At 33.5% G+C, this 27,926-nt stretch overlaps 1 protein-coding gene across 5 annotated transcripts; it reads left to right on the top strand.

Annotated features, from left to right (window-relative positions):
- Positions 1 to 686: 686 nt before the first annotated feature.
- Positions 687 to 27,639, top strand: LOC106073630 (uncharacterized). Of its 5 annotated transcripts, none has more exons than XM_056033160.1 (14): positions 687 to 919; positions 3,293 to 3,379; positions 9,669 to 9,812; positions 10,321 to 10,602; positions 12,115 to 12,273; positions 12,409 to 12,687; positions 19,967 to 20,074; positions 20,882 to 21,025; positions 21,578 to 21,847; positions 22,989 to 23,117; positions 24,136 to 24,229; positions 26,037 to 26,145; positions 27,074 to 27,143; positions 27,500 to 27,622. In XM_056033160.1, exons 2-14 carry the CDS (start codon positions 3,322 to 3,324, stop codon positions 27,619 to 27,621), a joined length of 1,968 nt encoding a protein of 655 aa, XP_055889135.1. In that variant the 5' UTR covers positions 687 to 919; positions 3,293 to 3,321; the 3' UTR covers position 27,622. The 5 variants fall into 5 exon arrangements, with proteins under 5 accessions (XP_055889135.1, XP_055889132.1, XP_055889136.1 ...); XM_056033157.1 differs by having other exon boundaries at positions 689 to 919; positions 27,074 to 27,156; positions 27,501 to 27,639; XM_056033159.1 differs by having other exon boundaries at positions 705 to 919; positions 10,333 to 10,602; positions 27,074 to 27,156; positions 27,501 to 27,639.
- The last annotated feature ends 287 nt before the right edge of the window (positions 27,640 to 27,926 follow it).

Genomic DNA, 27,926 nt, shown 5'->3' with positions numbered 1-27,926 from the left:
TCCCATCGGTTTCTCTGACTGCCTCTTCTTCTTTTTCCTAGTACTGTTCCCTGAAAGAAGGTCTTTACGAGCTTCGAATTTCTTGTAATATGGCCATAGATTTTTAGCTTGCTTTTTATTCTACGATTGTTAGCAGGTCATCATGTGATCCAATCGCTGCAGTAACCCTGTCTCTAATCTCTTGGTTTGTGATGCTTCTTTAAATGTGATGCCTAGGATCCTCCTCTCTAGCTCATACATACACACTTCAAACATACCTACTCCTAACACTGTCCATTAGATAACAGATACCATTTTACTAATTCGATACTCAACAAAAGATCCATAACAACAATACAAATACAAGAACTTTTTTTTGAGCACTGACAAAGAGACAATTCATTTCACTTAGCGCCGTCCATCTTTGTTTATCTGCTGCATAAGTTGATAGACGCTTTGTTTAAGTGTGGTCAAAATGAACTGTCGCCAACTAGTCTAGTATAAATATTGGACTGAACAAAATTTAAAACGATAAAAGTTATTTTGTTATTATATATTGCAAAACAAAATCTATGTTTTTATAAATATCGTCTGAAAGTATAAATATGTACCGAAAATTTAAAAAAAGTGTGTTTCTATATGTGGTTTGTGTGGGGTTGGAGGTTAGAGGATACACAGCATTAGTGATATCATTATTGGTTTCCCTTTTTTATTTTACACACATTTGTCAGCACACAGAGTCACGTGAGTCATAATGCTATTGTTTACAAGTGCTGCTCACTCGACGAAATAAAAAACAAAAACAAAAGAAAAAAAAAAAAAACATCAGACTAGAGTCACTAGACTAAGTTTTTTAAAGAACGTTATAATTTTTCAGCCAGCATGGGGTAAAATTGAGAACACATCCCTGTAGGCTATACGCTAGATGTTTACATTGACAGTAAGTGCAACATTTCTATAGCATTTATAAAACTGATTTTTAACAATACTTCTATTTAAGTTATAACTTTATGGAACTTGGGTGACATCTAAAAAAAAACGGCTCTCTTTTCCTATAAATTTAAAATAAAACAAGTACTTTTTTTTTAAAATAAATTTTGTCCTGATTAATATTATTTTCCACATTTACTTTGTATTTATTAATTTTTAAATCGTCCTTCTAGCTCCCCCCCCCCGGTGGCCAATTAAAACCCTTAATCAAAGATAGTAAGTCTAGATCTGCACACACCACTTCATTTCAAATCTAAGAGATGACAAACGTATTCGTTGAATTTCAGACATTTTTCTTCTTATAGTTTGGAATGTAAATTAAAATTTCAAGTGTTTTAACAGGAAACTAAACGTCTGTTGTTGTCCATCGGTTAGCGTGTAACTGTAAAGTGAGTTCTTCAATCTTCAGGTTTAATATGAATTGTGTAGTGTGTTCAGTTTCTATGGGATATTGTGTGTTTGAAATTAGTTTTCTTCTTCTGATCGTTAGAAATAGTTGACTGAGATCCAATCTATACGCTTTACTTTTCTTGAATAGCCTTTGAAGTATATTTTTTTATTAATTTTCTTTTTGGCTTACTTGATGTTAGAAAGGACTAGAAAGGAGACGTGGCGAGTAGATCTACTGATATGTGGTAGGATTCTCATAAGAGGTTCTCAATATGGAACATAGTGATCTCTGGTCTGAATTAATATCTCTTAGTAGTCGTAGTAAGCCAATCAGCCAACGTGTGTTTGTTTTTTTCAAATAGGTAAGGGAGATAAACATTAAATTATTAAAACGTGTTGTAGTTATATATATCAATATTTTCATGCTATAGGATGCTATGGTCCTATCTCATTTGTGGACCAGTGGGGGGAGGGGGTATGTAGGAGATGGTTTTTCCGTGCTGACTTTAGGCGCTCAGTAAACACAACTCTGCTCGATTCGGGTGTCGAACCTTGAGTCCCTTCATAGGTAGTCAAGCTAAGCTAAGTTCAAGCGAACTCTCTCGACCACGCTTCCCACATTTTATTTGTTATACAACACTAGTAGACCCACGGCAGGGCATACGCCGTTATTTCGCAGGGCCGGCCTTAGGCCAGTGCAACCTTTGCGACGGCAATAGGCCCCGCACTTTCAAAGGACCCGCGCTAATTCTAGGTGTAAATTATTAAATTAAACCATTTTTATTACTTATAACAGAATTCCCGCAGCCGCCTGATTTACCAGGAGCTCCTTGAAATAAATTAAAATTGCAAAATATACGGAAAAGTCATGGAAATCTCCGTAAATTATTAAAATCTTTTAAAAACTAACAAAAATAATTTCCTGAAATATATAGACAAAAAATTGTCATTTTGGGGTGGCATTCAATATGGAAAACGCGAATCTTACCCGCGATAAATAAAAACGGCATTATGCATCAGCCGTAATTGTGTAATCTGGTTTAAGAAGCTTATCGTTCCTCAAAATAATGAAGAATTACTTGAGGTCAACATTTCTTCTAGATAGATTGTAACATTTGGTAATTCTTGCTATTGAGCGTGATCTATGTCGGAAATAACATTTTTATGATATACTGTATGGCTTCGCTACACGCAAGGCTCGTAAAGTAATTCTGTACGTAGTAAAGAATGAATAAAATGCAAAGAGGAATTTATTTTCTAATACAAACTCTTAAATTTCACTTATTATCCGCATTAGGCCCCACAACGGTTGAGTCCGGCGCTGCTATTTAGTGACAGTTGAATACAGAGAAGTTTACTTGTTCTCCTCCCCCCCCCCTCTCTTTTTTTCGCCGCTAAAACTACGTGGGGTAGAAATAAAAAAGAGTGATCTTTCCATGACTTCTTGGTCACAACGGTTAAGTCAGGCCCTGCTATTTTGTGACGGATGAATATTACTTGTTCTCCCCCCCCCCCTTCTTTTTTTTCATAGGATAAATCTTGTCCGACTTGCAGAAATAAAAGAGTGATGTTTCCTTTACTTCTTGTCGAAACTCTTGAGCCATGAAGAGAATTATATATATATATATATAGTGTTACGTCTCTCCTACTATCCAGGCTTCTCTTCAAACTGCACCACACAACACAACGACCTTCAAGAACCTCACAACTCAGGGCTCCAAAGTATCAGTCAGTTTAATTTCAAATACATCGCAATTGGCAACAACATTAACACTGTCTTTACAAAAACCTAGTCTTGCTCCGCCTGACTTCACACACCGTGCTGGTGGACTTATTGAGAGACCATAGAAATGCATTATAGTCATTATAATAAGTAAAAACTATAGAGATTTAATTAATAAAAAACAGCTTCTAAAAATATATCTCTTCACAGTTTCTGTATTTGCCCTACAAGATCTTGTCATGATGCTGACGGAACTATTGTTGACTTTTGTTTTATTGCACTCTATTCAAATCACTGGTAATACTTGTAGTTTAAATAGAATTTTATTTGTAGTATATAACATATATATATACAACAATACACGTACAAAAGTGACATTAAATAACTTGCACAATTACAATAGGTCCGACTAGAAACTTTTATTCCATTTGAAAGAGAATGGGATTTTTAAAAATAAAATATCTATAATTTCTATAGTAGTACAGAAAAAGAAAATATAACACATATTTGAAATTTGAGATACAAAACACATTGAATGTAGTTAGGTTTAAATGTTTGTGTGGCGTTGGTGGAAAACTTCAACGTCTACGTTAGAGCGGAATGAGTATCTCTTTATTTTCTCACATTTTCAACTGCTCACTAAACACATGCTAAATTTTAGAGATATGCAAAACTCAAGACATCATACCAGTATCCAAGAAATCAAAGATAAATAGTTTAAATTATTTCCCACGACAGTTATGTCATCAGCAGAAAAGATATATTTTGAAAAACATTTTCATTAAAAGAATTTGTAATAAAAGTCACTAAAATTTTAGATCCTCACCAGTACAAAACATCAATGGGAACTGCAGATACATTTATCAGAACATTCCAAATGTATGCAAAAATGCTCTTCATCGGCTTACATCATAAATCCTCATGGGCTCCTTTATTCAGAAATCAAGTCTAGATCATCTCATAGAAATAAGAGGAGCGCCTGGGCATTAGCTATGGTCGGAACAATGTTGCCTACACAACAGTTCCCCTCTTCAGTTGGGTATCAGCAGCGTCGCAGGCTCTGCCAGGGTGTAGCACTGCGTGCTGACAACTTCCAAAGGGTCACCGGCTACTGATTTTTCGTTATGGTTGACTCCCGAAGTTTTTTCCTCATGTTTGGATAAAGCTTCAATGCATCAAAGGCTTGTATTTAGAGGTTTCCTTCTCTTTTGTAGGTAGCTAACCAAAGCTGACAAGCCTCTCCTGCCCGATGCTTTTGGCTTAGGCGCTAATTACGCCGCCTTTGCCCGTTCTCGTAACAGTGCTAACAATTGCGCCAGACCCAATAACTAAGCCTCACTAGAAGGCCGAGAGTTGGATAGGTTGTTAAAGGCTATTAAAGACGCATGCCAATGGAAGCATTTTGTTGGTAGTGTAGTGATTATACTATATACCATTTCCGACAATAACAATTGCAAGGAACTACGTAACATTACACTGCAATAGTAATGACTTGGATAACATGAAATTAATTAAATAACTGTTTATAGCCAAACAGAAAAATGAACAAGATTACAAAGAGAGTTTGTGTTACACAAACTCAGAGGCGGCCCCTGTCGATGTCGGATCCCTGTCGGATCTGCATATTCGCAAATAATATTCAAGAGGTGATTTAATTTTGATGGTCAAAAGTAATAATGTTTCAAAGATTCAATTACCGTAAATTTAAATTTAAATTAAATAAAAAATAGTAGATTAGTTTTAGTATATTTTAACATTGCAATATTGATCAAAACGTTTGAAAATGAAAATCTACACTTTTTTTTTACACTTTAAGTTTAGAAATTGAAATTTTACATCTTAATCTAGTCTATTTTAGTCTAAACTAGATCTAGAAATTCTACATCTAGACTCTAAAATAATTTTAATTAGAATATAAATCAAGATCTAGATATACTGTAATAAAAATCTAGATCTAGTTAAAAAAATCTAGATTAGATCTAAATCAAGATATCATTCCTTTTTTAAACGCGAGTCACATAACGAGGCTTAATAAACATTACTATACCTAGTTCTTTTTTCATTTCATTTGAAAAATTAATTCCATATAACTTCAGAGGGAAAAAAAAACACTACGTCACACGGCCTAGCTAGACTAAAATTCGCATTCATCAATACGAGCCATTTATCGAGTGTTCATACACTTTGGTGCACCGAGTGCGTTCTTTAAGCATTTCATTTAAAGAATTCATTCCATATGACGTCAAAGTAAAAAAAACACAACGTCACACGGCCTAGCTAGACTAAAATCACCTTCATCAATACGAGCCATTTGACGAGTGTTCATAGACATTGGTGCACCGAGTGCGTTCTTTTAGCATTTCTTTTAAAGAATTCATTCCGTATGACGTCAAAGGAAAAAAAACACTACGTCACACGGCCTAGCTAGACTAATCATCGCATTCATCAATACGAGCCATTTAGCGAGTGTTCATAGACGTTGGTGCACTGAGTGCGTTCTTTTAGCATTTCATTTAAAGAATTCATTCCATATGACGTCAAAGGAAAAAAAACACTACGTCACACGCCTAGCTAGACTAGAAATCGCATTCATCAATACGAGCCATTTATCGAGTGTTCATAGACATTGGTGCACCGAGTGCGTTCTTTAAGCATTTCATTTAAAGAATTCATTCCATATGACGTCAAAGGAAAAAAAACACTACGTCACACGGCCTAGCTAGACTAAAATCACCTTCATCAATACGAGCCATTTATCGAGTGTTCATAGACATTGGTGCACCGAGTGCGTTCTTTTAGTATTTCTTTTAAAGAATTAATTCCATATGACGTCAAAGGAAAAAAAAAACACTACGTCAAACGGCCTAGCTAGACTAAAAATCACCTTCATCAATACGAGCCATTTATCGAGTGTTCATAGACATTGGTGCACCGAGTGCGTTCTTTTAGCATTTCTTTTAAAGAATTCATTCCATATGACGTCAAAGGAAAAAAAACACTACGTCACACGGCTTAGTTAGACTAAAATACGTTTTTTTCAATACGAGCAATTTTTCGAGGGTTAATAGACTTTGTAGCAAATAGTGCGTTCTTTTAGCATTACATTTAAGGAGTCCATTCACATGACGTCGTGGGAAAAAAATTCCATTACCTCACAATAGGGTAGTACCGGTACCATAAAAAAAAAATGTCTTTATTTACACGAGATATTTAACGAGGGTTCATAGACATTGGTGCACTGAGTTCTAATAGAATTTATTTAAAGAAGATCAAAGCCGCATTGTTTTTGCGTTTTGTCTGTCAATCGGTCTGTCCGTCATCTTGATATAAAAAAAACAACAACTAAAAGTTATTAAAAATTGATTAACCTTTATTTTACGTTTCAAAACATCGCAATAATTTTAGGTATGAACACAATTGAAAAGTTTATATAATAGATTGTTCCGGATGTTTGTATAAATAGTAAAAAAAAGGGAATTTCAGATAAACGTAATACCGTTAATTAAATTTTTTGGATGGTCTCGTATAAAAATTAGATGTACTACAGCCATGTGGAGAGATTTTCATACCTTACTTTGGTGTTTGGATTCTGTTTTCCTTAAAAATAAGAACATAATATTAACGATAATTAGATTTTTTAATGTTTTAGGTTGAAAGTTAAATGTACTGTAAGAGAGTAGTGAGTTAAAATATTTTTCATAAAAATCCCTAAAAACATTATTTCGTAAATGAGAAGATTATTTGTTTATTAATTAGAAGAGGGAGTTCAAACAATTATTTGGCGTTAGTAGATTTTTAAAAAAATTCGGAAATTTCTGGCGACGATTTGTAAGAAACAAAATCCGGAACTTTCTTTATCGATTACAAAACTTCTATGTTATGTTTCAGCAAGAAAAGTAAATGTCTAAAAAGTATTTTTCAGTAATCAATTCTAGTAAATTACTTTTTTTTAAAGCCCTGAACAACCTATTGTCGATATTTTTAAAATTTGTTTAAAGATGAAAATACGGAATTGATATTGAAAACCAAATTATAGTGATGCATTGTCAAATAATATAAGTGTAATATTAGTAAATTATGCGATTTCAAGCAATCATTAGGCATAATTCTTGTTTTATAAAACAATATCCGGAACATTTTTACACTTAATGAAATATAAGTCAGCATAGAGATTTTGATTTAGCATTAATATGCTATTTACATAAAAAACGGAACAACATATTATTGATAATGTGTTTTTGCAACGTTTAAGCATGGAAATTGAATGTAATATAAATTAGAAGAGCAAAAAAACATTTGTTGGGGTTGATTAGTTTTACACAAAAAAATCCGGAATAATCAATTTTTAGATACTTAAAACTATTGAGATGTTACGGGAGGAACATGCTCTTCCCTAGTGCTATTAGAGCATGGAATGGGTTGCCTGAGCTAGCCAGGAAAATCAGTGACTTGGCAGAATTTAAGTCATTGGTTAATATGCATGACTAAATGCATGACGCTTTGGACGTAATCATCTTCTTTTTTGAAGTAACGTCTGTATTATATAAGATAAGATAAGAACATTAAAGGGTAAATCAGATTTTCAATAGCTTTTAGAGTTCTAGTTTTTTTAATCTAATCGTGACGGACAGACCGACCAACAGACAAAACGCACAAAAATAATCTTCTTTTATTCGGATGGGAGCACTAAACAAAAATTAAATAAAATCTGATTTTTTTTAAAAGCTTAAGGAATTGGTTTAGTACCTGATCATGTAGCGAAGTTACGCTACTGCACGAAAATCGCTGCATAAAAAGTCCATTAAAAAAAATGTGCGTGATATTTACATACAAAATGCATTATTAGCCTTTATAAACAAACAGGAATGTCTTCTTTGTTAGCATAATGTAACATGGGCTCCCTTACATTTACGAAAATTGTTTTAGAATTGGTGTATTTTTATGAAAAAATCGCTTGCATAATTAATTTTATAAATTAAACGGTTTACTTTTAGAAAACCAAAAGTAGCCGTTGCACCTAAACTTTTCAAGCCGCATTTAATGATGAAATAATATTTTTCATATCTCTTCTAGTTTTCGAGATCTGAGTGTGACAGACGGGCAGACGGACAGACGGACATTTTGCACAAACCTAATTGCTGCTTTTTCCCCTTACGGGGGCCGCTAAAAAGGGAAAAACAAGCAAAATATTTTTTTAAATACTTTCTTTTTAAAAAAAAGTTTATTGAGTGAAATGGAATCAATTATGTTGAATCAATCGTGTAATTAAATTGCTATTGATCTAGAATCTAGACTAAATTGGTGTGAATGGAAATATTTTTTGTTTGTTTAGCGTAACCTTCTTTTTTTTTAAATATTTATTACACTATGGTCCAATCGCTTTTGTAGACCTGATGGTTGGAGGGGTGGGGGGGGGGGGTGGGGGTGGGGGGAATGGGCTCTGGGAAAACTTTTCGGTGCTGCATATTCAAATAAGTTTTTAACAAATGTTGCTGAGTCTAAAATCAAACTCGAGGTATCCGGCCTCCATGATGAAAGCTGATATTAGCTAGCAATCAGCGATAGACGGAATTTCTTTAACAACATTGATTTTAAAATGCATTTTGAAAAATGATTGTGTTTTATACTTATACCACAGCATCATTCTTTCCTAAATGCTGCTGGCAAAATCATTGGCAAAAAACAAACCCCATTTGGGCAGTTGTTTGAGACAAACATCTATAAAAAAGCTAACAAGATCCTCGAAATAAAGAATCACCCTTTGTGTCAGGATTTTGTGATTTTACCATCACAAAAGAGATACAAGACACCGATAGCAAAGACAAACAGACACAAACACTCTTTTGTTCCCCTGGCAATCAAATCATAAAATAAGAACAATCTGGTATAAACTTTGTCACATGTAAATTATGAGTGAGTCTGGTGTGAATGTACACTTTGGTTTCTTATAGTTATAATGTTTTTTGTTTGGTGTAATGCACAAATTGTAAGACAAATTTCCTTACGGATAATAAAGATTATTATTATTATTATTATTATTATTATTATTATTATTTGAGATACCAAACAAAATAATTAATTACCAATAGTTAAATAACTAATTGCTTTTAAAAAATTGATTCACTATGCTGTCTATTCTCTTTAAAAAAGGCGTAAATACATTGTGTTGCTATCAGAGGCTTTTGGGAAAATTGTGTGCACCTTATTTCTCCCATTTTCCATTCACGGATCAAGTTGAAACTTTGCACAAATATTTATTGTAAAAGACAACACGTGAATAAATAAGATAATTAGCCAACTTGTTTATTAAAAAGTGCTATTAAAATATGTTTCTATAAAAAAAAAGTAAGAATTCTTACAATATTGAGATATGTGGTTGTAGATGTAAAATTATTCTCCTTAGATAAGTTTTTTTTTTAATTAATTTTTTTAAGATTTTGCCTCTTTCTCCATTTTTAATTTGATGACCTCAATTTATTGCTTTGTAATTTGAGTGGGAACTAAAATATATTCCATACTTACTTATTAAAGTGTTGTTATTTGTTTTTGACCAAATGAAATCTTTATTATTTTTTTGTCTAAACAGTTTCAGTTAAATATCATGGTTATGTGTGCAGTGACTCCGCCAGCTGTGATGTTAATACATCTTGTGTGTTGAGTGTTGATAAAAAAACACGTTGTCTTTGCTCTGATCATGACTACAGAAGTGACAGAAATCAATGTGTCAACAGTAAGTTCAGTTGAGTTTTAAACTTATTTTGAGTTGACAAATAAGCTGGACGGGAGGTACGCCTGGGGAAAAAAAAGGACTCTTGTCTGGGTCCAAACAGAAAGGGGTTATCCCTTCACGATTTTTTTGCATGTTTGTACAATTTATACATATAATGTTTTTGGCCTGAGGGGCTCACGAGTAATGAATTGTCTGGCGCCCAAAGGTATTTGTCATCGGGCATGGTGCAGTTATCCAGGGCCTAACTCTTTTTTTTTTTTTGGGGTGAGGGTGGGAATTATTTCCAGATGCTGAAAAAAAAATTAAATGATATTAAAGTTCAAGCACTTAAATGTATCATCTAGCGTTAAATAACGGCAATTTCATCAAAGGAGGGCAAATACAACGTAAACTGTGCCCAGGCTTACCGTAATAAAGTCTGGCATCAGAAAGTAAATATTATTACGCATGTCATTCTTTTTAATTAATCGTTTTTCTTACAAAATATAATTTTAAAAAGAAAACACAGTTTTATTTTCAGGTTGTACCCTGCTAGTTCAAAGCGTGAAAACTGTTAAAGTCACATTGAATAGTGTTCAATTAAGTTGGTCAAGTCAAAACATCAACTACAAGGAAGCCAAGTTCAATGTTTCGTACGAGGACACTTACATTCTAGGAGATGAAAGTGGAGTTACTATTTACAATTTAAAGTCGGATACAGAATACAAGCTTATTATTCAAGTTATTCTTTTTAAAAATCAACTTTACAAGGCGAGATATGGACCACCTGTAACTCACTCTTTCCGGACATGTAAACACTTAATTTACATACGTTTTTATAATCCTCCTTCTTAATTGCAAATGTTCTTTTTTTCTTCTTTAAAATCTTTTAGTTATCATAAACTCAGTCACTCTTTTTCTCTTCTCTCTTTCTATTCATTAACTCTCAAACTTCTCACAGTAAAACCTATACCCTTCTAATGCTTACTTTTTGGATCTCAAAAACTAGATAAGATTTTCAAAATCTATTATCAAGATATTTTGTATCGGCTATTTTTTTTCTTTTCTGAAAGCGAAAAAGTTTAACTTTTACAATCAACTATGCGTACAGGTTTTTTTTTTTTTTACAAAAACACTATTTATAGTAAAAACAAAACACTATAGACTATTTAGTAATCGAGGTAAAATAAATATCAGCTTATTTTAACATATTTATGAAAAGTTTTTTTTTTTTATAATGTTATTAAATTAAATATTTTCTGTCATCCTGGCAACTTAAATTAAAAAAAAAATGTTTAAATTAAAATAAAAAAAGAAAGAATCTATTTAGTATGTATAGAAATCAAATAAAATTTAAAACAACCATTAATAAGCAGTATTTCCTATTATACACGTAATTTGCCATGTGTAATGTGTAATGACATTACTGTACTTCCTCATTTAAAGTAGAAAGTCAATATTCTCTTTCAGACGATGAGGTCTATTGGACAGATAATTTTAAGGTTAACGAGGGTGTCATGTAGCCAGCACAACGACTAACCGCCTTTACTTTTCCCCAACTAATGTCAGGTACCCATTAGAGCTGGGTGGACTCAGAGGCGCCCTAAGGATCCCGAAATTAAACATTCCAGTATTCAAAAAGATTTGAACCCAGGACCCTCCGGTTTGGAACTCAAACGCTTTACCGCCACCGCGAGTCCTATTTAGACATTTAACAAAAGGGAAAAGTTTATTCCTTGCTGCCTTGATTGAGAGATCGACCTTTACAAAACAATTAAATCAATTTGATAATTATTCAATAGCATCAGGCCAGATTTACATTGAAAAATATATTTATAACTATTAGTTAATTGAAGATATTTGTATATTAGAGAGAGATATGATAATAATAACATTAATAAATCTCTAAATCCTGTGGTATCAAGTCGTTAGTCGAACTAGCAATACAACAGTATCGGCAACACTTTCGACAAGCGCACGTCTCTTCTTTTGCATCGACGGAGATAGGGTTGTAGTTGTTGATAGTTTGTAGTGCATAGCTTCTAATATTTTCGCTGAATTTATTGGAATCAGTCTTTTTACCTGCCTGAGTGGAACTTCGGGGAGGATCTGGAGCTTTTTGCTTCCACACAAAATATCTTTGTTAACCTTGTTTTTTTTATATTCAATTTCTATTTTCACTCTTTTACTCTCGTTGCATCCTATAAATACCCGCTTTCTCTTTCTTTCTGGTGTCCTCTCAATGTAACTTATTATTATCTCAGTGAAACATTTTCTGTAAAATAAAATGCTAAAATTTTAAGGTTTTAAATTTTTTATATAGTGCTCAAACAAGGTTCTAAAAAGTCTCATGGAGAACTATGCACTAAAGGTGTAGACTTTTGTGAAACTGAATTGTTGTGTGTACAAAATAAAAACCAAGAGGACCGATGTCTCTGTGATACAAATCATTACTGGAATGACCACAATGAATGTATCTCCAGTTAGTAGATCTTTATTATACATAATTTATAGTATTAGAAAGATAAAAATAAGAAGTTTTGTTCGTTTAGGCTAATCTATATTTTCTAATAACAATATACAAATTCTTTACTTCAATACTTGTATCTCTTAACAGAGTCAACGTTGACAATTAAGAACTTCACTGCTATAAACATTAACTCTACACGTGTGGAACTCTCCTGGTCTATAGACCCTCTTCATAAATCTTCTGCTCAATTTAAGGTTTGGTACGGTCCTACAGAATTTCAATTATTCCATAGAGATAAGAGCTTTGGAACTATAGACAAGCTAAAACCTGAGAAAAATTTTACATTTACCATAAAAGTAGAAATACCAGCAGACGAGAATTATAATCTTACTGAAGGATCACCAAGAACATGCTTTATACAAACAAGTAAGTATTTTTCTGCGGCATATTGTAACAATATAAAAACAGACGTTGCTATAAAACAGTAATTAATTGCCATTGTTATGTAGGTTCTGGTTTCTCTCGATGAAAAGTGTGTAATTTGATTAATAAAAACATCTAGCTCCTTTTATCTTGCATGGGTTGTTAAAAAGCTTAAATCAAATCTGTCTTTCTGTCTGTCTGTCTGGTAAAAGTGTATATACGTTATTTCTCCAACACCAAATCTCGAATCAAGCTAAAATTTTACACAATTATTTATTTTACTTGACAACACTAATATATATATATATATATATATATATTTATATATAATTATCCAATTAGTTAATTTACTAATGGTAATTAATTATTTTTTTTAGAATCTCGAACAAGGGAAAGTAATTGTACTTGACTGAAATGGTGATATAAGCTAAATTTTCCCCCTTTCTACTTTGTAGAGAGAAACGTTTGAAACTAACAGTACATAACTATAAAACCTTCCATTTTTAGAAAGACTTCACTAGCAGAGTGGTTAGTATGTCGGTTTGTGGATGCTTAAGACATGAGTTTAAATTCAGGTCATTCATCACTCCCTTTTTTTTCCCAAATGCTTTTAAAAAAGCAATTACGATATAATTCACACAAATACCGCTACTTTGTCCCCCCTCCCCATTTTCCCAACTGGTCCAGAGAAGTTATAGAATAATATTGTATTAAGAAAGTTAAAAAGCATGAGAAAGCGCCAAACAAAAAATATGTCAAAAATATTTAAAATCACACAGATTTATTGCAGTTGATCTACATCTATTAGAAATTTAATGACATGACTGATCCAAACTATTAACGTCTCTACTTAAAAAGCTGAGGCCTTTGGGGGAACGCTAATATGAGAACCGAAGAGGCGGTATTAAGGATTTTAAAAAAAATAGAGATAGTATTGTAGAGCCAGCAGGGCCTCTTTTCAAACAGCTAGGGAGTCTGGTGGAAATTTAAACCAGTTGGGTCAGGGTGTTTTTTTTTTTTTTATATTCAAAGTTCAATTTTTGTCATAGTTAGAAATAAAAAAGTAACAAGATTACATAGAGAGTTTGTTTTATTACACAAACTCAGAGACATGATTTTGTTTTAATTGTCCAAAATAATAACATTTTTAAAGATTCAGTTGGAGTCGCTTTTAAATTAATAACAATCTAATAACCTATTATTGATAAAATATTTAAACTTTTTGGCTAGGCAATTGCTGTAAATTTATAATATTTCCGAGGAGCGATTTTAGATAATCGTTTGGCAATGTTTTGAAATTGAAAAAAAGAAAAGAACATGCATCTAACTCGAACTTCAGCAAAGTCTGCTCGATATTCCAGCACAGTTACCAACGGATCCATCGGTATTTTTATAAAACGGAACTAGAATCTACATGTAGATTTACCTATACTAAACTTCTGATTTAGCACTCTTAAGATCTAGATCCACTGGATTTTGAATTATCTAGATGTAATATGGAGCACCAGGTGACCGAACCTTGCTCGGTTAGATTGATTTAATTTTTTTTCGCAAAAACATCAGGAACAACCTATTACAGATAATAAAATTATTGCGATGTTCAGGGAAGAAAAATTAAATGTTAAATCAGGTTTTTAATAGCCTTTCATTCTTTTTTTTTTCTTTTTGGAATTAAAACGCGACGGAGAGACAGACCGACAGATAAAATGCACAAAAGTAAGCGGCTTTTATCTTGACGTTGGCACTAACAAAAAAAAAATCTGATTATTTAAAACTTTTGTGGGGATGAATTTTTTTTACTATGTGGCCGCGGCCATTAAGCTATTGCACTAAAGTCGCTGCATTAAAGTGGATTTTAAAAACAAAACAAACAAAAATATCATTTTCTTTTAATTTTAGTAGCTAGTGTACTAGGAAAAATTTAATCAATAATATTATTTGTTGTGAGCATTTCTTGTACATTTTTCAGATGTATCTGGATACGGCAAAATACACTGAAAATTGTCATTGTCTGTTAACATATTGTTAACATAATCGCGCTTGCTTTTATGGTATTGTTTAGTGGTGTATTTTTATGAAAAATTGTTTGCGTAATTAATAAAAAAAAACGGTTTGCTTTTAGACGTTGCACCCAATGGTTTTAGATTTTTGTCAAAATTTTTTTTATTACATCTTTATTGCTAAGTTATGTGAGATCTGTCATACTAACTACTACATTCACACACACAAAAAAGTTTTCTATTTTTTAATTTTTAAACAGAAAAAAAAATATATTTAGTATGCATATAAGTTAGACATAATTTAAGGCAACAATTAATAAGTAATTTTTCATATTATCGCGTTAACTGCAGTGCTACGGTACGGAAATAGTACACTTAAGTAATGGACATTTTTTTTTTACGGAAATGTTTTTTTCTTTAGGATTTGAATAAGAGAGTGACTCTTTACAAAACAATTAGATCTATTAGATATTCATTATAAGACATCAGTTAGGCCATGTTTAGATCTAACTTCACATTCACTTTCACCTATCCTTTGGTTTATGACTTTGACACTTTGACATTTTGACATGGACACTTAACGTATGCAACACTTCAAGAAACACCAGGGATCATTACCAATAAGATATATTTAATAAAGCAATAAGAATAATTGTAACTGTAGATAATGCCAACAAAAGCTGAATCCCTAAATATACATCAAACTATAAAACTACCTTATAGTGTACTCTTACTATTCAATCACAAAACTCCGGTCCCTGTCAACAATAATAAAACTTCAAGCTCTGTCACTCTGTCCCAACCAATGGACCAATGAAATAATAATAAATAAACATAAATAAACATAGAATTCTTTAAATCTTACACCCAAGATTCTCTCAAGTGTTGTTTACAATATTATATACAAACATAGTCACCACACCTATCTTTTGGTCTGCTGGAACGCTAGGGCACCACACAAGATCTGTCAACCTTCTTTCTCCATTCTTCTCTGTCATTTGTCTTTGATAGAATTTCATTCTGATATTCTTTCTGGAAATATTGAAACCTGCTTTTTTACCTCCCTGGGTGGACCACTTCGGGGGCCGATTTCGAGTTTGTGTTTCCACACAAACTGTCTTTGTAACCTTGTTTGTTTCATTTTTATTAGTTTTTGTGATCTGAGTTTGAAAGACGGACAGATGTACAGACGGGTATTATAAACAAACCTAATAATGGCTTTTCCCCTTACGGGGGCCGCAAAAAATGATAAGAGAGCAATATTTAAGTGTTAAAGAATACACTGTTTATTCTTGTAAATAAACGTCCCAAGATAAAATAAAGTCTGATAAAAAGTAGGCAGCACTGACCAATACAATTATGCTAGAACAATCGAGTGAAATTACGCCTGTAATGGACTTCTTAGAATAGATCGTCGTGATATTATCCTTGTATTAAGTTACACACAAATATTGTGAACAGAAAAATGTTTAACAGTCGGGTGAATTAAATTTTTGACCATAACAAATGCCAGAAGAATCAGGCTAGATGAGGCGTTTTGGAATACATTCTTCAAAATGTTTTGAGCTGCGATTGTTGCATACACCTCTTGCGAAAGAAGTAAACATTTCAAACGATTCTTATTGCAATTTGAAACGAAGTTGAACGAAGTTAAAAATATCTTAATCTGTCAAAGGTTGGTAATAATGTAATTTGCATTCTTATTTATCTTACAAGAATTGATAACTACAATGAAAAGAATTTTTGTTAAACTTTTAAATAGATAGTAACCAGCTCATCCCCCCCCCCTTTTTTTTTTCGTCTTGACATTGCTCCCCCCCCCCCCTCTTCCATCGCTTGACCTACAGTTTGAGAAACGCTGCTTTAGCGTAACAAAATAAATTTATCTTTAGTTTAAAAAAAAATAAATTAAATAAACAGCATCATTACATGCTACATGCCTACATATGAGAATCAACGGTCTCATACTTCTGTTAATTCCTTTTAAAATGTATTCCCGCTTAAAAGACTAACACATCTCGCTACTTCTTACATTTCTAGCGTAATCACCATCACCATCAACTATCGCTTAGTCTTAGGGACACCACAGAAAATCTGCCAACCGCCTTTGTACATTTCTCTCTGTCTGGATAGAATTTCATTCGATGATAGGCCCGTCCATTCATTGATGTTGTCTGCCCATCTCGTTCTCTGTCTTCCTCTTCTTCTTTTTCCTGGTACTGTTCCCTGAGGGAAGGTATTTGCGAGCCCTGAGGACCTTGTGGTGTGGCCATAGAGTTAAAGCGTACGTTTTTTTTATGTGGTTATCAGTATTAATCATGATTCTAATCTTTTTAGCGTAATACGGAAGTAGTTTTTCGTACCGTTTTTACAATTCCTGTTTTTAGCAAGCAATTTGTTCATAGGTTCATAGGTTCAAAACATTGGACACTGTAAGGGTATTATGTTAGCGGCTCTAGCAATTTTACTAAAAACAACGTGTCACTATATGTATATCTTTAGAACACAAATAACTACCTAATCGACCATACAGTGAAAACTCTAGTTGGACCTTAAAATAAAAAAAAAATGTACAATAATCTTACAATTAAATTTGGCCTAAGTAGAAAAAAATACGGGCAGTTTCGACACTATTGGATCAAGAACTTTGGAGTGGGGGGGGGGGGGGGAAGGAGATTTTTTCCTAACCTTAACACTAACGCCCAGTAAACCCTAACCCTATTCATAAACGCACATACAGCATATATATACAGGGCTTTTTTGTGACGGTAGGCACCGCTACGGCGTACCTGCACCTTTTTGAAAAAACTATTACTTTTTTTGTATTTTAACGTATATTATTATTTATTTGTAGTTAAAAGTTAGGCAATCAACTACTGAGTACCGGCACCTAATCACTGTTAAGGCTATTTTCTTAATGGTTTCTTGAGTTTAGGGATCGTGATTTCTCCTAATCAACATAATTTCTCCTAGCAGCATGTTAAATATGATATGCTTATGAATATTCAAAATATTTGCAAGGCTGCATTATGATTGACGTACCATGTTAGTTAAATATATATTTTATATTACTACGTAACTAAAAATAACTCATTGTAACAATAACTTAATTTTCATTATTTCTGAAAGACAAAGTCTTATGACGAATTTTTATTTATAGTACCCTTTTTCTAGAAAGGAACAATAAATAGAATAATGCCTAGGTAATTTTATCTCTAATATTTTGAAAGTCTAACTGACAAGATTATAAAATTTAGAGAAGGCACACTATGTGTCAGTTCACCTCCTCTTATTACTTAGAAATGAGTGTAAATTAGGTCTTGACGTTGAACAGTACATCTAGAAGTTTATTCAATATTCAAAATTGTATAAATATTAGAACGTCTGAGTCTGATTTAGACTAGCTCTAGGAATTTTCTAGATATAGAATAATCTAGATGATAATAATAATAACAATGATAATGAGGAATGCAGCATTTCTCGTGAATACTCAGCCCCAGCTGTGACCTACATATTTTGGCCGTTTGCGTCTGTCTTCGGCAGCAGATTTTCTTTTGGTTAGATGCGTATCCCGCGGCCTTTGTGAGTGACCTCCAGCTGTCTCGTTCTGAGGCTACATGCAACATGGTGCTCTCTTCTATGTCAGCTAAGGCAAGTTGGCGCCTAAGCTGGCCTTTAAAGCGTTTCTGTGGGGCACCTCTGTTACGTTGATCACCTTTTTGCCCCCCCCCCCACCCAAAAAAAAAAAGACAGCTTTTGGCATACGTTCGTCCCCCATACTGGAAACGTGCCATGTCCAGCGTAACTTTCGGACAATAAGATAGTCCAGATAGTATATGTATTAATAAACTTTAGTCAGATAGATCTAGATTTAGTCTCAAGATAGATTTCTAGATTATATCTGAAATGGAGATATACTTGACAATGTCATCGATTCCAAAGATTAATTCTGAGTGCAGTGTTTACAATTCATATGAATGTAACGTATAAGATAAGATAATGTTTCACAAATGACATGCGACATGACAACGTCTATTGCAAACGCACAACCTGTTGCGACTTGACGCTTTTGTTAGTTTGTCTGCTGTGCTTTAATAGATGCGAAAAAAAAAAGATGTAGATTCTAAAATTCTATAACAATAGACCTGTTTCACTTAATTTATTAACATAAATCTGTTAATCTCATCTATAATACCTAGCTGAATATCTAAAACATCACCAACGCATTCATACAGGCTATTAAATTTTTTTTCATATGAATAATATATTAATATACAGATATAATTATATATCTCTACTGTATTAGCAAGTAGTGTTGGACAAGAAACGAACCTGGGTTATTCTAAACTTTTATACCTTGTGTGTAATAGTAAAACAGCCCCTACCTAAATAAATCGTAAATAGAAATTAATAGTAATAACTTAGCCAAATGACCTCAGCGAAAGTATTATAAAAGAACACGTTTAATCATCACTAAGAAACTAGATCTAGAGCCAAACTAATAACAGCTAAAAGCGTCCTTGTTTTCATCTCTTCTCTGTTTCTCTATTGTGTCCCATGGTGCCCAATATTGCGTCTAACGGCTGGTAGCAATGCAGGGTCATAACACTATTACGTAACTATCGTAGCTTCTTTTATAGAGAAATATTTTTTGTTAGGCGGCGCACCTAAATTCTGTGGAGAGACGAAAGCTGAGCTGATTTAGTTACAAATGAGATTGGAATATAAGCATGAAAAGTAGCGCTATATAAAAGCTTTAATAATAATAATATAATAATAATATTGTATGACTTTACACTGTCAAAGGTCATATTTTCAAGGTCCAGTGGAGGGAACACGACGAAAGGGTCGCTCAAAGAAAATCTGGCTGGATAAAATAAAAGAATTGACCGGCCTCTCTCTTGCTATCCTGCTAAGAACAGCTCTTGTCCTGAAAAAGTAGAGAAATTAGGTTATGCGAAATGTCACAGCAACATTAAAACGTAAACGTAGAAGGCATTCAATATAAATGATTTTTTGTTTCCCTCAAGGCCTGGAAATGGTTTAAAAAATATATTTGAGACCCATAAAATAAAAAGTATACCTAACCAAATGCGCTATGTACTAATTCAAATGCTGTATAACGATTAGTTAGGTGTTGAACAATATGAGGATGTTAAAAATGTTAGTGCTAATTAAACCTACTGAAGCTTTTCGATAAAAAATTATCACTTTTTCAAATTTAACGTGTACATAAACATTGTTCCATTTCTTATAAAATATGTTGATGTTTTACTTCACAGAATCAAACAAGGAAACTTACTTCCACAACATTGAGTCAAATACAACTGTTGCCCTTAGAACTATTTTATCAACAACAACAGCTTTGTCGTCCAAGAATTTCACACCAGGTACGAAAGGTTTGGAAACATAAAATGACTACGCTTTAACTACTGTCTTCTCATAAGAAAACAACAATATAGATCCTTGGATCTAATTAACAATATCTAACCTTTAATCAAATAAACTATATATATATCCTAAGAAAAAATAAACAATATATATCTTAGGAGCAAATCAACAATACATATCCTAAGAATAAATTAACAATATTTATATATATCCTAGGATCAAATCAACAATATATATCACCTTTTCCTATACTTTAGTCTGTTGAACCGTTGGGGCACCACACCAGATTTTTCGACCGTCTTTATACATTCTTCTCTGTCTTTTGCCTTGGATACAATTTCATGTAATATATAACCTTGGATCAATTCAGCAGACTTAGTCAACGTGTAACACTTGTATTAGATAAAGTTAAAAAAAAAAAAAAAGTGAGCGTTAATTCTTTCTATATTATTTTGTTTCCCAAAATCCTTTTAATGTCTTGAATAAATAAAGGCCAATTTATACATGCTTTATGTTAATAATCGTATCTCAGATTTTCAACGTTTAGTGTGGGCACTAATGTGTGCACATTGAGATGAAAGTAATAGGTTAAAGTTATAAACGCTTTGTTCAAATTTAAATTTTCGAATAATTGTTGTCGTTTTTTTTTCTGTTACGATAAGGACACCGTGAAGCGTCCCGCATCCTCGGTCTCACTAAAATTGGTTACATATAATCATATTATTATTTGCTGTATGACATATTCATTCCTGTTTTAATTTTAAATTAACATTGTGTTTAATGTGCATGCATCAACTTGATATTAGCTATTCAGTATCTTGGCCACGGTGACTTATGTGAACTGACTACACCCTGTGAGCCTAGAACGTCCTGTGTTAAATCACCTAATAAACAATATCGCTGTCTTTGCAATAACACTCAATACTGGAATAACAGGATGTGTGTCCCACGTGAGTTACTGTAACTTTGTTGTTTTTTTTTTATGTTTTTTTTTTACCTGTAATATTGCTGAGTATGAGTGATACTTTTTAAAATGTTTACAAAAGACCAACATCAAACACACATTTCTATAAAATTCCCTCCCTTTTTTTTGTCTCATACATTGACGTTCTAGTTATTCGACTGTATCTTCCTGAATGTTACAGTTTTACTGTAAAATGTAAAACTTAGTAGAATATAAGGATCACCTTTTTTAACAAAAAAATTCTTTACAATAAAAAGTCTGAAGCTAATTAAGAATTTTCTCAAAGAGAATAATGTAGAACAATACTTGGAAGTATATTAAAACTTAACATGAAACTATAGCAGCTCAGGAGTACATGTCAATTAGCCTATAATCACGTCGACATTATAAACTCTGTAATTGAAGAAATTCATGATATTTATGAAGGAGGCTGACTTATCTAAAACGTACTAAATGTAAAGAAACAAATACTTACTACGCATATGTCTACATTAAAACGGCATTGTTAGATTTGTAATAGTATATATTTTGTTTACAGTTGAAGGTCTTACAGTAACAGAGGTCCACGTCAAAAAAGTGACAAGTACTAGTGTACAGTTATCCTGGTCTAACAGAAATATCGATAAACTGTCAGCTGCGTACTCTGTGAGTTATAGAAACAAGTCTCCTGGAGCACATCCAGGAGGAATAAACATTACCAACTTGCAGCCAGCTTGGAACTATTCTTTCGAAATCTTTGTGATTATACCAAGTGAACTTAATTATAAGGAGAAACGTGGTCCTGGTGTCAGCATTAGTGTACAGACCAGTAAGTGGCATTTATTATAAGGTATTACATTAAAATTTGGTTGAAAATATAAATGGAACATGACGTCAACAAAACATTTTTTTATAGAATAACAAAAGGTTAACAAAAAAAAAAAAAACCCCAAGAGATGAATTTGTGTCAAAATACCCTCTCCCTTACACTAGTACACAGCGTAGATCACACACCGGTACCTGTTCTCGTAAAACGTATAGCTTGATTATTAAATGTGGCATACCATTTCCATAGTAAGGCAATAAGAGAATGTGTTATTGTCATTATAACTTATCTGTTCATTGAAAAAAAAAGACTTTATGGATTGATGTGACGATAGATCTACAGACTTACATTTATCAGATTCAATAAAATGTATATCTTACTCAGACGTAGATCCCTCCGGCTAGTTCGGCACAGTGTGTGGAAGGAGGGATGGGGGTAGTTATAATATAGTCAGACGAGAAACCTGCAAGACGTCTTTGTGCATACTTTTTATTAGTGGTTTCAACCGTAGCATGGTACAGGTTTCTGTATGTAATGCATTTCATACCACCAACTGGTCATCAGGATCGTGTTCTATAGACCACATACTGCTTCCTGTCCTGGCGTCTTGGACTTATACATACTGGCTAATTACAAATCATAAGTAATTACAGCAATAACGAGGAGTTACGTGACACTCTCAAATCATTAAGAATATCGTTATGAGATGGACACACAACGCAGTAGTACCATTGGAAGTGAGCACGTAAGGAGAAGCAATTCAACAGTCATATCTATTTACAGTGTCCGTATGCTATTTTAGCAAGTTGCGTTAATCCATTCGGCTTAAAAATAGTCAATGTCTATCAATAAACTCATTGAAAAGTAATAAACAAATAAGGAGTAGGGAGTGTTTAGATCTCTCTATAAATATAGACCCGGTCTGTGTCTTTTACGCTAATAAACACAAATTTGAGCCTTATACTTTAATCTGCATTAAAATTAGTTATTGGCTTAATGGGCTATGAAATATCGCAGTTTGTATAGTATAAGGTTACTCTCGTACGTGTGTGTTCTATATAAATGATAGACTACCTCACAATGCCCTACAAGCTAATTTTATATAGACTCAACTTTTTATTTAAAATTTAACTTATTATTTCAGTTGCCGAAAATCAAACACCGGTTTTTGAAATAACGACGCCTATCCATCAGACCACTACTGTAACCAAAGAGACACCTAGTTCTAGTAGACAGGTATTAACGCATACTACCTTAGCCACAATAGCATCAGGTACGGGTTTAAAAAAAAAAAGGATTTTACAATTTATTTAGTAAGCAAGTAAAAGTTTAATCTCCAAATTTTGTATTTGTTTATTAACATTGAATAAATAGAACACAAAACAATATTTTACCTAGACAGAATCCCAGAGCTAATGAGAGTCTAAAATACTTTTTTATTTTGTTCTTTTGTGTGTAACGCAAGACAATGTGCAACAATCAAAATATTAAGGCGAGTAACTGGTGCCTACTCAAGTAAGCTTTGAACTGAAGGGGCTCGTTAGACTTGGCTGGAAAAGAAAAACTTCTGCTGCTTTGCAGGTAGACCCAAACACGGGAAAGCCTTCGGGAGTTAACCCTTAGAAAAGATGGCTGCCTGGTTCTGCGGTTTGCGCGCTGGACTGTCGTTTAGATTTATCGAAGGTCCCGGGTTCAAACCCTGCCCGCTCCCATCCACCGTCGTCCTGCGGGAATTTTCAACTCTAAAGGAACATCCGAAACAGAAAAATTTTACAAACATTTTTTACAAACAGGAGCTGGCGACCCTGAGGCAGTTAGCAGCAGACAGTGCATTACCCTGGAAGAGCCTGCAACACCGCTAAGTCACAACTGTATCAGCACTTGCCGTCCCTGTAGACTTAGACACATCAGCTGCGTGTACTCAGTAAAAAAGATTAATAAGTTAATTAATTCTTTTGTGGCGAATTTGCCGCACTCTTTTATGTTGAAGTTAAAATCCATTTCCAGGTGTAACATCATAAGCTGGACTGTAAATAGAAGAACTTGATTTGGCTGTGTGGGCGACTTCGTTCCGGTCATAGCTGATGCCCAGGCAGCCCCTTCATTTCTATGAGATGATCCATAATCGTTTTGCGACTAAACGAGACCTTAAATCAACGATTCCTTTAGTTTGCACACCGGATACACACCAAAAAAAAAAAAGCTATTTAATGTTTTCGACTATAGATGAAAATCTTTAATTGCATGTGTTAATGAGTTACTTCTTACTATTGTATTTTTTTCTTCTATAGGTCAAAGTAACACCAACATTGTTATTGTGGTCACTGTCGTGTTACTGGTGCTCGCTGTTGTGTTAATTGTAATGGTTGTTTTAGTAGTTCGAAGGTAAAGCTATCAAAACATACTTACAAATAGATTTATCTTGTAAATATAAGCAAACAATTCACGGAGGAAAAGCAAGCAAAAAAATAACGAAAACAAAGCTTATATAAAGGGGAAGAACTCCGTTCTTAAATGTATTTCTATCAATAATGTATTTCCCTTATTCGATATCAAACAAAATAATTAATTACCAATAATTAATTAACTAATAGGGTGTTTTTGTTTATTGGTTCATGTTTTGTTAAGTACAATAAATACTTATTTAAGTTATCAACTTGATCGGAGACTACCTGAGGGCGAAATGGCGTTAACGATTTTGTAAGGGGACTAATCCCAACAAATTTAGCCATATCTGTGAATACTGAAGGATTAATTTCCCTTGTTAGTATCAAACAAAATAATTAATTACCGCTAATTAATACTCTTTTTTTTTATTGATTCATGGCTTGTCTATGCCAAAGAATAATTATGCGAAGTTTCAACTTGATCCGAGAGTGGGTGTGGGAGAAATAACGTGTACACATATTTTACCAGACACACATTCAGAAACAGTTGATACTAGCTTTTTAAAAATATTATTTCTAGACGCCTTTTTAGATTAGAATTGTCTACCTAAATTACTTGACATATGAGGATTCGGGGGAGCATCTATGCATTTATTTGAGCGCATAAAAGAAACACAGAGTGAATATATTTTCCTATAGATTAATGCTTTCAAACTCTGTTCCAAAATACAAGTGATAAAGTGATATACAAACATACAATTAAAAATAACAAATTGACTTACATTTTTTAGTTTGTTGAAATAATAAAATTACATTGAATATAGTGAGGATCAGAATTTATCCATCACAGAAAAGTAACAATTAATAATAACTTAATAAAAATGACCTGAAACAATAAGCGTGCGAGCTTTTACGTTATTATTTAGTCCTTCATAAAAACTTTTCTGGATTATTTACACCGTTTACAGTCTTTTTTTCAAGTTTCTTAACATTCTACCTTGACCTTTAACAAGTTCTAAAAATTACGTTAAGTTACATCAAGGTCACCTCGATTGTTAAGTAAAAGAATAAACAGGTCCCTCTTTCTCCCCCAATAATAACCTGGTCAGCCCTCTTAACCCGGCTTGCACACTTCGAAAAAGACCATTTAATAATAGAAGGCGCCAACACTGACCTGCAACGTCACAGCATGTGGGCAGTTTAGACCGATAGCTAGTTGCCACGTCGTGCAGACCTGTGACGTGGCAACGAGCAATTGGTCTAAACTGCCTACAGGTTGTGACGTCGCATGTCAGTGTTGAGGCCCTGTATAAGGAATGGTCTCGCTGCGACTAGCTTACACACTGAGATGTGATACTAAGCATTATAAAGTGATCTCTTTATGTGTCAAATGTATTGTGATGTTGCTTGTTCAGGCTGTCTTGAGGTCAACTCTAGATGACTTGAATTTCAACCAATTACTCTGCAAGCGTTTGAGTTTTATTGTTTGGGTGTATTCAGTGTAGTTGATCAACAATACAGAATGAACAATACATCGGTTTTTAACAAGTAAAGAGAGTAAACGCTGATGAACAATTTATCCTATGTTTATTCTAAGAAAAAGGCCACAGTAAAAGTCTCTGTCACTAAACACGTCGTTACCCTAGAGGATTCTATCACTAACTGATTTCCCGGTCTCTAACCCCAAATATCCCAAACGTCACTAGTCCCGTTCAATATGCGTCTTCTATGGTGCGTCGCTAAATAACTAAACTATAAATAAGGTGTCTAACAGTATCTTATGACTTTTATTTTATGCCTTTTAGGAAGAATTCTAAAAGAAAAAATTCAACTCAAATATTGCTAGATAAATATGACAAATGTAGAAATACATCTCAGCCGGAGCTTGTTTACACTGATCTGGAACCGAATACAGTAAGTAAAGTAAGAAGATACTAGTCTTATCTACTGCAATTATATTCGCGGCTTCAGCAGAAATTCCCACACTCGACTGGAAATGTTTCTATGTATTCAGTAAGAAGAGGAACAAATCAATAAAGTTCTTTGCGCCCTGTTTGATGTTTATGTTTACCTCCACTTGTGCGTATACGCTGGACTGTTAATTGAAAAATGTTTGATTTGGCCAAAGTAAATTAAAGGCGGTTGGTCGTTGTACTGGCCCCATGACACTCTGCTCTTTAACCGTTGGCCAAAGAAACAGCACTTATATATATTCTATAATTTTAGTTAAGAGACGACTGTTGTTTCTTTTTTTTTTTTTTTTTTTTTTTTTTTTTTTTTGCACATAAGCATTTACTTATCATTTAATTATTCAGTAACTTTTATTTTTACAAAGCACTCACTTCGCCTGTCTGTCTGTCAGCCTGTCTGTCTGTCTGGTACAAGGTTTGAAAAACGTTTTCTCCCATTTCCCATCTCGGAACAAGTTGAAACTTTCATCTATTGTACTAGACAAAACATACATCCTTCAAACTGTCTGTCAGCCTGTCTGTCTGTCTGGTACAAGGTTTGAAAAAAGTTTTCTCCCATTTCCCATCTCGGAACAAGTTGAAACTCTCATCTATTGTACTAGACAAAACATAAATCCTTCAAACTGTCTGTCAGCCTGTCTGTCTGTCTGGTACAAGGTTTGAAAAACGTTTTCTCCCATTTCCCATCTTGGAACAAGTTGAAACTTTCATCTATTGTACTAGACAAAACATAAATCCTTCAAACACAAAACAAGCACATAGTTTTCTTCTGTTTGATGCTACTACTTAACAGTTTTAGGTTTTTTACTACTTGTAACTTGCAACTTCTGTAACAACTTTACTTACGTGACTCCAATTGTTCTTTCTTATAGTACTCAACATCTCAAGACACAGCCACCAATACCATGAATGCTACAAACCACAATCTCCCAACTTCATCTAACAAAGCGTCAAGGTAAGGTTGAATGAGCGAAATGAAATAGGTCATTTAGTCAGGTTGCAAAGGGAAAGGAGGCAATACTTTTTAACTCTTTCTCTCCTGACGATACCGTCGTTGATTCTACCAGAATGTGGTAAATAATTACGGAGAGAAAGAGTTAAATCCGAGGGAGCATCCGAAAACGTATTTAATATATTAAACATGTGTCAATGTTTTACCATATCGGGTGGAACTGTCTTTTCGGAAAATGTAAATGAGATAAAAATGTTAAAGTACATTTATTTATTGCTGCGCCATATAATCACATCCTTTGTTTATTATAGTTGTATTTTAACAGTTTGTTATTTTTCAACTTTCAGTCCTTCTGTATATTATAACATCAAGGCCCAGGAGGAGTTCAAAGTTGAAATGGTATATTCTCACCTCTCCCATTTCAAAGAACAGGAACGGGAGAACCCTGAGAATATCTACGATGGATAAATAAAACACGCTAACTACATGGACATACACATATACTCACTCACAAGTACCGTTACCCTATAACACACATGCACACACACACTCAACCCTCACACTCAAGCGCTCCATCTCACATACATTAACACTAACTAACTAAAATCCTACACACTTCTTATCTTATATATTGCATACGTGACTTCAAACATAAGATAATTACGTCCTAAGCCTTTCATGTGTCAATCATGTCATTCTTAATAATCAATGACTTAAACTTTGTCAAGTCGTTCGTTTTTCTGGCTGATTCATGCCATTCTCTTCTCACTAAT

The sequence above is a fragment of the Biomphalaria glabrata genome, chromosome 6 (genome assembly GCF_947242115.1).
Source record: "Biomphalaria glabrata chromosome 6, xgBioGlab47.1, whole genome shotgun sequence".
Taxonomy (NCBI): domain Eukaryota; kingdom Metazoa; phylum Mollusca; class Gastropoda; family Planorbidae; genus Biomphalaria; species Biomphalaria glabrata.
The sequence above is the reverse complement of the archived record's forward strand: the minus strand, read 5'-3'. Positions and strand labels throughout refer to the sequence as shown.